General features: G+C 39.3%; 1 protein-coding gene across 2 annotated transcripts in view; it reads right to left on the reverse strand.

Moving 5' to 3' along the window:
- The window catches only part of LOC126236826 (male-specific lethal 3 homolog), a 123,112-nt gene that overhangs the window by 107,121 nt on the left and 3,346 nt on the right, over positions 1–12,645 (reverse strand). For both annotated transcript variants that reach the window (XM_049946428.1, XM_049946427.1), the window contains exons 2-3: positions 11,871–11,939; positions 9,214–9,323 (exon numbers count right to left, since the gene is read on the reverse strand). In XM_049946428.1, the coding sequence (XP_049802385.1) occupies positions 9,214–9,323; positions 11,871–11,939 (179 nt within the window). The remainder of the gene's footprint in view (positions 1–9,213; positions 9,324–11,870; positions 11,940–12,645) is intronic.

A 12,645-nucleotide genomic window follows, 5' to 3' on the forward strand; every position in this document is an offset into this window, starting at 1 on the left:
CTACTATCAAATGCTTGGCAGCTCCTGTGAATCAGTGTGTTTGAAGAGCTCCCAAGAGTCATGTACCCTTGATACCTATACCAGAGTAAAGAACTATCCTCTCCTTTGGATCCTGTCTCCTTTGCAGAAAGTACAGGATGTGTCTTTACTCATCCACTTCATTGTGAGTGGCATGTTAATGGTAGATCTAGGTGTCCTATACAGGATGGACTGGGACCAAGGACTCTGTGTTATACCAGTCCCCCCTTTTTTTAAAAAAAAAGTTTGAGGTGCTGTCTTTCACTGAAAAACAGAGCTAGTGGGACTCACTTGTGGAAACCCATTTTCTCCAGTGCCAGGAGGCAGCACACACAAAATGTTAGGGGGTCTATTAATAGTCAGCAACTCAAATGTATGGTGAATGATGGTACACCTTCAGGAAATGGCAGCAAAGGACAGGAAAGGACACAAGATGCATTCAGTGTGTCTGCCTGGAGGCCTCATTCAGCATTTAGAAGAGACTAGTCCGGCAGTCATTGAGGGAACATGGTGCAACCAACTGCAGATTGTGGTGCATTTTGGAACACATGATTCCCTTCCTCTGGCCTCGAGGTCATTCTAGTGACTGGCAAAGAAGGTTGAGAAGACCAGCACGGGGTTTCAACACAGTTCACAATTTGCAGCATTGTCTCCAGAACTGTGTGTGGCCCTTCAGTTATAAGTCAAGTGGAAGGACCGAACCAGAGACTTCAAAGATTCTGTGACAAGCTAGGGTGCAACTTCCTGGACTTGTACCATAGGGCTCAGAACTATAGGGTTCCCCTAAATATGTCAGATGTGCACTAAGCATCAGCAGAGGCTGCTACTCAGGTAGATGACCATGTGAGAGTGCATACAGGGTTTTCTAGATTAGGCGACTCTCCATCCAATCCATATAATGATGCTGTAAGAAACTCCTAAGTATCTGTGTAACATTTGAGAGGAAAAAAAAAGGGAAAACAAAAATCACCAACAGATGAGATTATTAAAATCCTAATGGTAAACTGCCGAAGGATTCACTACAAAGTTTGAAGTGCTCATGAAAAGAAGTGATGCTCACATAATACTAGGCAGTGAAGGGTGGTTGAAACCTGAAATTGGTACCAGTGAGATTTTTGGGGAAAATTTAAGTGTACATCAAAAGGATAGGCAAATGGGAAATGGATTGGCATCTTTGTCACAGTAGACAAGAACCTCCAATCAACCAAGATTGAAACTGAAGCTGCATGTGAGACTGTTTGGGCAAGGCTCAGTATCAGGCGAGGGCATAAAATGATAATTGCATTCTTCTATCACCCACTAAACTTATCTCCTGATATAACCAAAAGCTTTAGAGTAAACCACCATTCACTTTTACATAAGTTTCATAATGTAATCATCAATGGAGACTTCAATCATCTGACAATTAATTGGGAAAATTGCAATTTTGTTAGCAGTTGGTGTGATAAGACATATTGTGAAACATTACAAAATGCCTTCTCTGGAAACTACCTAGCACAGATAGATAGAAACCCCATGCTTGATCGAAATACACTGGATTTAATGGCAACAAATAAACCTGACCTCTCTGGAGATGTCCACATTGAAACTGGTATCAGTGACCATGACACAGTTGTAGCAACAATTACCAATGTACAAAGGACAACTAAAACAAGCAGAAAGACATGTATGTTCCTAAAACTAGATAAAAAAATCAGTACTATGATATCTCAGTGAGGGACTTCAAACTTTCAGCATAGGGCAGGAGCATGCAGAGGAACTTTGGCTCAAGTTTAAAAGAATAGTTGACCATGCAATGGCTAGATGTGTAACCAGCAGAGTTCATAATGGGAGGGAACCTCCACGGTATACAGTCACTGTAAAGAAACTTCTAAAGAAACAGAAATTACTGTATAGCAGGGGTAAAACAAAGGGTAGTGCTATACATAGAGACATGCTGAAACGAAAATTTTCTGGCTGTCAAGAGAGTGCAGCGTGATGCCTTGAATCACTAATGCAGCAGAATATTGTCAAATGATCTTTCACAAAACCCAAAGACATTCTGGTTATATGTAAAGGCTGTTAGTGGTACCAAAGTTACTGTCCAGTCCTTAGCAAATGACAGGAAATGAAACTGATGGTAAAAAAGCAAAAGTTGAAATGCTTAACTCCGTTTTCAAATATTACTTTACAAAGGAGAACGCACAAAAATTGCCTCAATTTAATCACTGCACCACTGAAAAGATGGACGAAATAAGTAATGTTGTCAGTGGTGTTCAGAAACAGTTGAAACCGTTAAAATCAAACAAAGCTCCACACCCCGATGGAACCCCTGTCAGATTCTATACTGACTTTGTGGCCAAATTAACCCCTCTTCTAACTATAATCTATCGTAGATGTCTTCAACAAAAAACCGTGCCCAATTCTTTGAAAAAGGCACAGGTGGCATCCATCTACAAGAAGGGTAGTAGAAGCAACCCATAAAACTACTGTTCAATATCCTTGACGTCAATTTTTTGTTGAATCTTACAACATATTCTGAGCTCAAACATAATGATGTCTCTTTAACAGAACGACTTCCTCAATGCCAACCAGCATGGATTTCAGAAACATTTAACATGTTAAACCAAACTCTTTTCTCACACGATTGGATCAATGCAACCAGGTAGACGCAATATTTCTTGATTTCCAAACAGCATTTGACTCAGTACCGGACCTACGCTTTTTGTCAAAAGTATGATCATATGGGGGTATGAAGTGAAATTTGTGACTCGATTGAGGACTCTCAAACAGGGATGACACAGCATGTTGTCTTGGATGAAAGTAATCATCAGATGTAGAAGTAACTTAGGGTGTGCCCCAGGAAGTGTGTTGGGACCCTGGCTGTTCATGTTTTATATTAATGAACTTGCAGACAGTATTAACAGTGAAATCTGGCTTTTTGCACATGATGCAGTTACCTACAATAAAGTACTATCTGAAAGAAGCTGCATAAATATACATTCAGATATAGATACGATTTCAACATGGGGGCAGAGACTGGCAACTCTGCTCTAAATGTTCAGAAATGTAAAACTTTGCACTTCATAAAATGAAAAAATGTATCTTATGACCATACTATCTATGAGTCACTGTTGGAATCCGCCAACCCATACAAATACCTGGGTGTAACACTTTGTAGGGATATGAAATGGAATGATCACAAAGATTTAGTCATGGGTAAAGCAGGTGGTAGACTCCGGTTTATTGGTAGAATACTGGGGAAGTGCAGTCAATCTGCAAAGGAGACTGCCTACAAATCACTTGTGCGACCGTTTCTAGAATATTATTGGAGTGTGTGGGTCCCATACCAGATAGGACTAACAGCAAATATTGAACACATACAGAGAATGGTAGTATGAATGGTCACTGGTTTGTTTAATCTGTGGTGAAAGTGTCACAGAGGTACTCAAGGAAAAGAACTGTAAGAGTCTTTAATCTAAGGATATACTACAAACCCCTACATATTGCTCACATAGGTATCTTTAGGACAAGATTAGAATAATGACTGCATGCTCGAGGGCATTCAAATAATCATTCTTCCCACAGTCCGTGGGGAATGGAGCGGGAAGAAACAAATACTGGTACAATGAGACGTACCCTTTGTCATGCACCTCACGGTGGTTTACAGAGTATAGAAGTAGATGTAGAGTAGATAGTAGTGACAATGAAGTCTGAATAAGAGGGTGTTGAAATCAACTAGGGGTGATCATCTTTGTCTAGGCTCATACCATGACTTTAATACACTTTCACTGCATTATTTCTCCAAGATTGTTTGGTGCTAAGAGGTCAAGTATGTTTTCGCAACCATTTACGTTTCGAGTAGGCTTGAACTAATTCAGGGTGTATACATGGACAAGGAAAAAAAGATTCCCGGATTTTTCCCGGATTTCCCGGTTGAAAATACACTTTCTCCCGGGTGAGAATACACTTTTTCCGTGTTAAGTGACAGTATACTTTTCCTCGGCACTGTAAAACTTATCAATCCTTGGAAAGTTTATGGTTTTCTACACAGACGTAGAATTTGCCGGCACTTTAGAAAACGAAACCCAAGGTGGGGGGGGGGGGGGGGGGGGGGGAGAACACGTTTTGGAAAGACCTTTGATGTGCAGCAACACGTACGCTGCATTTTTTCGTGTTACGGAGGTATTAATTCGAATTCCACCAAACACTGCATGTTACTTTCCGAAGCAATGAAATCGAGATTGCGACGCGCTTTTGTAAGCCAGCCATAGCTCATGTCACGTGATCTTGCCAGCTGATGACAGCATAGGACACGTGATGTAGTCAACCAATTAAAACATCACTCTTAAGTAGTGCAAACACACAAAAAGGAAAAGTTAATGGTTGAAATTAATATAATAGTGTTGCTACAAGAAAAACAAAGCTTTCACAAATAATATTGGTCTCCGAGATAAATACGCTGCAAGAGAAGCTAAGCTTCCACATATAATACTGATCTTTTTGCACGTGTTACACTTTAATACATCACAAGAAAGTGACAGTAAAATTTTTAATAACGACGTAAATGTCTGATCTTCTGGGCTCGAAATTCTTCTAGATGGTCGTCCTCAAAGAGTTGATTTTAAAATGAGAGTCAAACGCTCTGTGATTTAAGAAATTCACCTTACATTCTCGCACATAGTTCTTTTGCGTAAAAGGACATTTACTTTGAAAGTAACACTTTTCAAACCACCATTCGCAATATTTTCCTGCGAGATGCTAGAAATTTGTTCGTTTCAGCAGTTGCCAGAGAGCGCCAGCACAGCTACGATGACGCACGAAACCCGCATGTTCGTACGTGTAAAACATTAAAAGATCTTGCATTATGTCATAAAAGAAACCTTACAACAAAGGATACATCAAAACACACGGGATTAGCCGAGTAAGGCGCTGCAGTCGTGGACTGTGCGGCTGGTCCTGGCGGAGGTTCGAGTCCTCCCTCGGGCATGGGTGTGTGCGTGTTTGTCCTCAGGATACTTTAAGTTAAGTAGTGTGTAAGCTTTGGGACTGATGATCTTAGCAGTTATGTCCCATAAGATTTCACACACATTTGAACATTTTTTTGATACTTCAAGAGCAATTTCGTGAACCATACTAAAATGCATAATTCGGCTTGAAGTGCACAATCGTATGTCCAGATTCGGATGTAAATTTTCTTGAGTACCAGTACTGAATTCTCTCTTGTTTGGTTCTTTATTATGGCATTATGCAATACGAGCAAGAAGATGGAAAACGTGCACTTGAAATGCAGCAAACAGTTGAAACTAGCCAACAGTGTGAAATTCAACACTTCGTTTCAAATAAATTGACTGCTTCAGCGCAAAAGATAAATAAAAGCCAAATCTCTTTAGCAGACAGACAAAAGTAACTTCATTGTTCTGCACAATGATTAGTGCTTGACTGTCAGAAAGGGGGAAATAAAACCTGAAACTAACAAGATAGTTTAGGTTTTAATTCATTTGGTAGCTCTGGCCACAGAAATCCGTTTTGTTTTCATTTAATGTGAGAGCAATAACCGAAGAGGAAACAGCAAAACCACTAAACGTAAACCCAGGTCACGCGGAGACTACCCACCTGCCCACTGCAACTCAGACTGCTCTGAGCATCAGCCCCGGATTTACGACATTTCCGAACTGGAGCCAGTGGTTAGCACACTGGACTCTCATTCGGGAGGACGACGGATCAATCCCACGTCCGGCCATCCTGATTTAGGTTTTCCGTGATTTCCCTAAATGGCTTCCTTTGAAAGGGCATGGCCGACTTCCTTCCCCGGCCTTCCCTAATCCGATGAGACTGATGACCTCACTGTTTGGTCTCTTCCCCAAACAATCCAACGAACCGGAGCAATTTAGCTAGAAGCGGGCGAAGGTACTACTCACACGCGACAACTGCGCACGCGCAAGAGCCCGCCCGCAACTGCTCAAATGAATCTAATGTAAATAGCTGTCACGTCACGCTCATCGGAGGCAATTTATTTTTATGAATCACTGCATATTCTTCCTAAAACCTTTGACACACGTTGGTTGGCAGACGCTTGTATGAGCACAGTGTTTTGTTGTTGTATATGGCGGATTTCCTTTGCGACTTAAGTTTTATTTTCATTTTTTTTTCTCTCGTTCACGTTTTGTTGCTGCAGTATTATTCTGTAAAAGCGGAATACAGTAATATCCTTCGTTAGAGTATTGGTTCTTACCAGTCAATATCACACAAATTTAACTGGCAACTAAAACAATGAAAAATTCCCGGAATTCTAAAATATTCCCAGGTTTTTCCCCGTTTTCTCCCGGACGAACAAATTCCCGGGTTTTTCCCGGATCGTATACACCCTGTAATTGTTCAAAATAATTTTCTGCAGAAGCATTCCGTACAATTTTGTATGACTTTTACACCTGCTTTAAACATTTAATTTTTCCAGCATATCAAGGGTAGACTGAAGTCGACACTGACTATAATTAGATGAGTGGGGTACCTATTTGAAATTAGACCTAAGGGGGGCGGTAAAATGATCCAATTACTAGTTTAGTCCAATTGTCAGGTACAAACTCTGTCCATAATATCTCACAGGAACTATCTACTTCAATTTCACTACAAGGCAAACTACTTCTGACAGTAATAAATACTATTTAATCTATGCTTTCTGAACACTGTTAGATCGTTTGAAAAAACTTCGGCTGAACTTATTTCCAGCTTTAGACAGCTTTCTGTACCTGTAACTATTTGAGCTTCAGTGCTTTCTATTAGAGCACAGTTGGAGCTCTGGTTCTAACCAACACAGCTACAACAATTTACAACTACAATACTGATCGCTTCTACAACTACCTTACTGTGTTTTTACATGCCCCCCCCCCCTTTAGACAGATGCTCTTTCTGTGGTTCCCTGAGACCCTCTAACCTAAAAACCCGTCCAGTCCCTTCCATACAGTCCCCGCAACCCATGTTACCACTTCCTGTGCACCGTGGACTCCTGACCTATTAAGCAGAACATGGAAACCTACGACCCAATGGCGCAAGTCAAGGAATCTACACTCTACACGGTCAGAGGATTACCTGAACCTCTGATTCAGAAACCTCCACTCTGCTCTGCACCGATGTTCTGTCGATGTTGCAGATGGTGAGCTCTGCCTTAATCTCTGAAGCAAGTCTGGCAGTCTTTACCATTTCCATTTGCCATCCGAAACCAGAGATGATCTCCTCCAATCCAAAGCGACATACGTCACTGGTACCGACATGAGTCACCACCTGCACTTGGCTGCACCCTGTACCCTTCACGTCATCCGGAAGCACCCTTTCCACATCTGGAATGATTCTCCCCGGTATCCACATGGAGTGTGGCTTCTTCCCTTCCTTGGTAGCCATGTTCCTAAGGGGCCTCATTACGCACCTAACGTTGGAGCTCCCAACTAACTACCACTGCATCACTTCAGTTACAATACATTACTATGAGGGTGGTTCGGTAAGTCTGGTAAAAAAGCAAAGAAAAAAAATGTTTGTTCCATAACAATTTACCTTATATCTCTAGAATCTCCTATCAGAAAAATAGGTTCTGTCAACCTATGAAATACTCTGTGACCACAACTATCATGTCTGATCCGACAAAAACTTCTTCCCAGCAAGCCAAAGTTTCAAGTTATGGAACAGAAAGATGTCACTTGGGTGGATGGGTAGATGAGGAAGCAAGTAAACATCCCTTTCATACGCTTTTGGCATTGCTATCACTGATGTGTCGGAGGTGAAAGAGCACTTTTTTCCATGCCAACCTTAGTCTTTTCTCATTTTCAAACAATCCACCAATGAAGCATAATACAGTTCAGTTAGGGCTCTTCCTTTTCCAAAGGAATCTATGAGGATTATTCCTTGGGAATCAAGAAACATTGGCCATCAACTTACCAGCTGATAAAAATGGTCTCTGCCTTCTTCGGTGCACTTGTTCCGACTGCCGTTTTAACTGGTGTTTAGGTAAAACCAAACCCAGGTTCATCAACAGTCACAAATTGGCACAAAAGTCTTGAAGATCGCACTTAAACACTGCCATCCATGGTGTTGAAATGTTGTGCCCAATACGCTTTAGGTTGACTGAGCAACCTAAGCACCCATATCACACACAGCAACTTCATGAGCAATTTTTGGTGCAGGATATTATGCACTAACTCTCAGTTGAGAGATTTTGTCAATGGTTTCCTTCTAGGTGGCCTCAACTGGATGGCCATAGTACACTTCATCTTCAATGCTTGTCCAATCATGTTTTAATTATTTAACCAAAGGTAAACTGTTTTCAATGATGGTGCGAGTCCACATGACATCATCAAGCCTTCGTTGATCAACTACGGCCTGAAAATGGTGCATTGAAGTAACTAAACTGGTAGCTACACAATAAGACCAAAAGGACAGCTGTAGACTTTCATTTTCTTAGAAAAGTGAACCTCCAGTCAAAAGGATGAACAGACAAAAACTTCATACAACTCAGTTTTGATTTGTGCAGCAGCCAAACCCTTCAAATGAAAATGTTTATTAACAACACACACCATCGCCACTGACACACTAACTCCGGCTACTGTCAACAATTAACTGTACATTGTTGAAATTTTTTATATGATCCTTGGAATAACCAAGCTTACCAACCATGAAGTTGCAACAAAAATGTTCCATTCTTTCATGGAAATTTACCAGTCTTGTCAAACCACCCTCATACATTTGTTTTCGAAAGACATTACTACTTATTGGGAAAGGCTGAATTTTCTAAGAGTATGTTTCAAAATATACTGGATAGTGTGAGTCAACAAACTGTCACTAGGATCTATTATACTGGAATGAAGATTTTGAACAGATCATCATGCCAAAATTTTTCTATGAATTAAAGCACAATAGTTCATAAAGCAGTGTCATAAATAAATGGCCCATTTCACCGCATTATCTTGAATATCATAATAAAAGGTATTGTGATAGATCCCATAGGCAAAACTTTCTGTACATTTTGTCAGCACATTTTTATGACACTAATTTACAACAAGTTTACTTCTGCACAATAAAATTTGTATTATATTATGTCAGCACTTTCATTAAATCTAGATGGCTGTGCAATATCGGGTGAATTACAAAAATTGTTCCACATAAATTCAGAAATTTGCTGCAGACTAGTTACTTTAGCACTATATTACATTATTAGAAAATTCTTACGGCCTTAGCTGCGCTTTCTCTGCAAGTTCTTTCTGAAGCTTCCAGTTCTCTTCTGTGTGCTTCAAAATATGATCCTCACTAACATAGCGATCCCAAGAGGAATTCCAGCCCTTGAAAAAGATACATCATTAGGCCTGTACATTGTATAACAGTAATGGTTCTTATTTAGCTTTGGATTTTCAGTAAAATTAAGAACAAAACACACAAATGCACAGATTCTACACACATTTTTAAATGTCCCTACCCTTTCCAGAAATTGAATAAGATTATCACTTACAGATAAACAATATACTGGGTGTATCACAAAGAATCCTTCAATTTGGCACATCTGTATTTCTGAAACTAACAAACATATACAATGAATTTTGTTTTTATGATGTACAACTTTATGTCATTGTTCTGTACCCCATAGCCTCACATGACAGCTCACCTTTCCATTTAAATGGAATGTTGCCTCGTCCCTAAACACTAAGCGTAGAAGAAAACTTTCATCCTTCATCTTCCCAAGAAAGAAAGAAATTACGGAACCCCACACGTTGCTGGTTGCACTTTCACGAAGAGCATGTAGTGGCTGACTTTTGTATGGTTTCTTTTGTAAACGTCGACACACACATCACACAGACATGGTGTGGGGGGGAGGAGCATCTTGAGCTGTCAAGCTGCACGGCGAACTGATTTCTGTGTACTTCTTGTGAAACTATGGTGCAGGCATTCTGAAGTCTGTGTTGGACATTTGGGGACGGCCTGGTGATTTGTATTTACACAAACAACCTGTTTCTCGGAATTGTTCGTGCCAATGCCTAATGCTCTGTGCTGCAGGAGGATACACACCATCCTTAGTACAAATGTCATACTAACAGTTATTACTGACCAGAACTGTGTGAAACGTAGAACACAAAATGCTTTCTGTTGTCCTGACACCAGTGGGTGCACACTGCTGCTACCTAGCAGGAACAATGTAAAACTCTAGTTTGCTCTTTCCAACAATATGTTGTTCACACACATCTAAAATAACATAATAGATATGATTTTTAAAATCTGATGATTCTTTTTGATACAACCTGTATTATCAGACTGTTTTCCTATATGCCAACCTGAATGATATTTCAGATCAAGTGTGTCAGGATTCCAATATGCTCTAATATGTAGTATAATTTTGCAATCTTCCCTTTATATTCTAAATGGCAACAGTTGAGATTTTGGTTCATTTTCTCTAATATACACACCTGGAGGTGTTCGAACTGGATAAATAATTTTTCTTCTCAAATTTCCTCCAGCATCTTCAAAGTGACTTTCTTCTCAATAAACATAGTAAATTTGTGAAGAAGCCAAATACTGTGGACAGCCAAAACTACTGAACGAAAAAACATATCCCTACTTTTAATATTAAGTGTGTAACACTTGTTGTCCATATTGGGCTGTAATTTGGAAACTGACTGCTTATGATACAAATGGTAAAACTTAAGGGCTAAATGGCAAAGCTTTTTTTCCCTTCGATTTGCCTTATAGCTTCAAAATAAACCAAAAAGTTGTGGTCCCCTCCAAATATTGAAGAATTAAAAATTAATTTTGGTGCAGTTTATTTTTTCAACTTAGTTCATATCTAATACAACTCTGTGCCTCTTCAGAAACAACATAGGGTTGTACTTCAACAATTGAGGTAAAATAAAATTTTACTTGTTCTGATACAAGCAAACTAAATTGAAATCACAACCATTTCTACTTTTAAAAAAACATTACTGAAGACAGGGAAGGGATGGGAGAGGAAAGGGAAAAGTGGGGAGAGGAGGAGGGTAGGGTAAGGAGCAGAGGTGTGGCCTTGAGTTATGAGGTTACAGATATTATCACAATTACACTGAAGCAATTAAATTACTTTGAAACAATCATTCATGGAACAGTCATATTCCAAAACTAATAGGAAAAACATATAGTACCTGAGTAATGTAATTAACACAACTTTTAAATGAATGGAAGTTTTAATGGAAAAAAATTAAAATTGGAAGCAGACAATGCCTATCCAGCACTTTCCTTCAAGTGGCCAATATCTTAGCTCTGTTAATATGTACAAATTATGTAGAAAAAAATGCAACCTAATCTTTCAGTGGCCAACTAATAACTATGCCATCTTGAGCCAGGAATAAGGGATAGGTTGGGAAAGGCTGGTTTCATTTGATAGGAGATGAAATAACTCTACTGTTGGTATATTACTGTAACAGCCACAAAACTAACTTCACAACTCTGCCCCCTTCAAACATTATTTTCTGGATTTACTACACTTCGATCTCGTTCCATCATGTGACTTTTCATGGTCATCACGTATCAAAACTTAATATGAACCCAATTTATATGCATATATCACACTCCCAGATATGTATTAACATCTGACAGGACTTCAAAGATCGAATCACAAATATGATTTTATTGCTACTCTTTACAAGTTAACAACTACTGAGATAACAGCTATACATTACTTTACACAAAAAAAATTGCATGTGCATTTTCAGTAGTTGAAAGAAACATTCGATATTTGAACATTTCACAATATAAGAAACCAAGGTACAAGTGGAAAAAAAGTCTGTTTGATTCTCAAGTGATTAACCTTTAAGAACCTTCTATTTGCTCTATACTAGAGTGAGCTGACATTATTGCGAACTAACCTGAAAATGAATAAGATATTCCACAGCTCTACGTCCTTTTTTATCTCTGTTCACATTAACTTCAAGCACCTGAAAGCAAGAAATACAGGAACATCAATGTCTTACTTTAATGATTTAACAAAGTAAATTTTGTGTTTGTGTTAACAACAGAATGTTAAATAATGTTATCCCAATAAAATAGAGTTTCCTCTGTACCAGTGCTTTCTAGGTTCAGGATGTCATGACCAACCAAGAAATTGCCGAAGGGAGCAAGGACATCATCCTGTAAACTGTTACTGCAGTATTTTATATTCCTCTTACTGAAACTGTGTTTATATGTATGAAACAGGCGAAATACCCTCAGACTTCAAGAAGACTATAATAATTCCAATCCCAAAGAAAGCAGGTGTTGACAGATGTGAAAATTACCGAACTATCAGTGTAATAAGTCACAGCTGCAAAATACTAACGCGAATTCTTTACAGATGAATGGAAAACCTAGTAGAAGCCGTCTTGGGGAAGATCAGTTTGGATTCTGTCGAAATGTTGGAACACGTGAGGCAATACTGACCCTACGACTTATCTTAGAAGCTAGATTAAGGAAGTGCAAACCTACATTTCTAGCATTTGTAAACTTAGATAAAGCTTTTGACAATGTTGACTGGAATACTCTCTTTCAAATTCTGAAGGTGGCAGGGGTAAAATACAGGAAGCGAAAGGCTATTTACAATTTGTACAGAAAGCAGATGGCAGTTATAAGAGTCGAGGGGTATGAAAGGGAAGCAGTGGTTGGGAA

This window comes from Schistocerca nitens, chromosome 2 (genome assembly GCF_023898315.1).
Source record: "Schistocerca nitens isolate TAMUIC-IGC-003100 chromosome 2, iqSchNite1.1, whole genome shotgun sequence".
In the NCBI taxonomy this organism is placed as follows: domain Eukaryota; kingdom Metazoa; phylum Arthropoda; class Insecta; order Orthoptera; family Acrididae; genus Schistocerca; species Schistocerca nitens.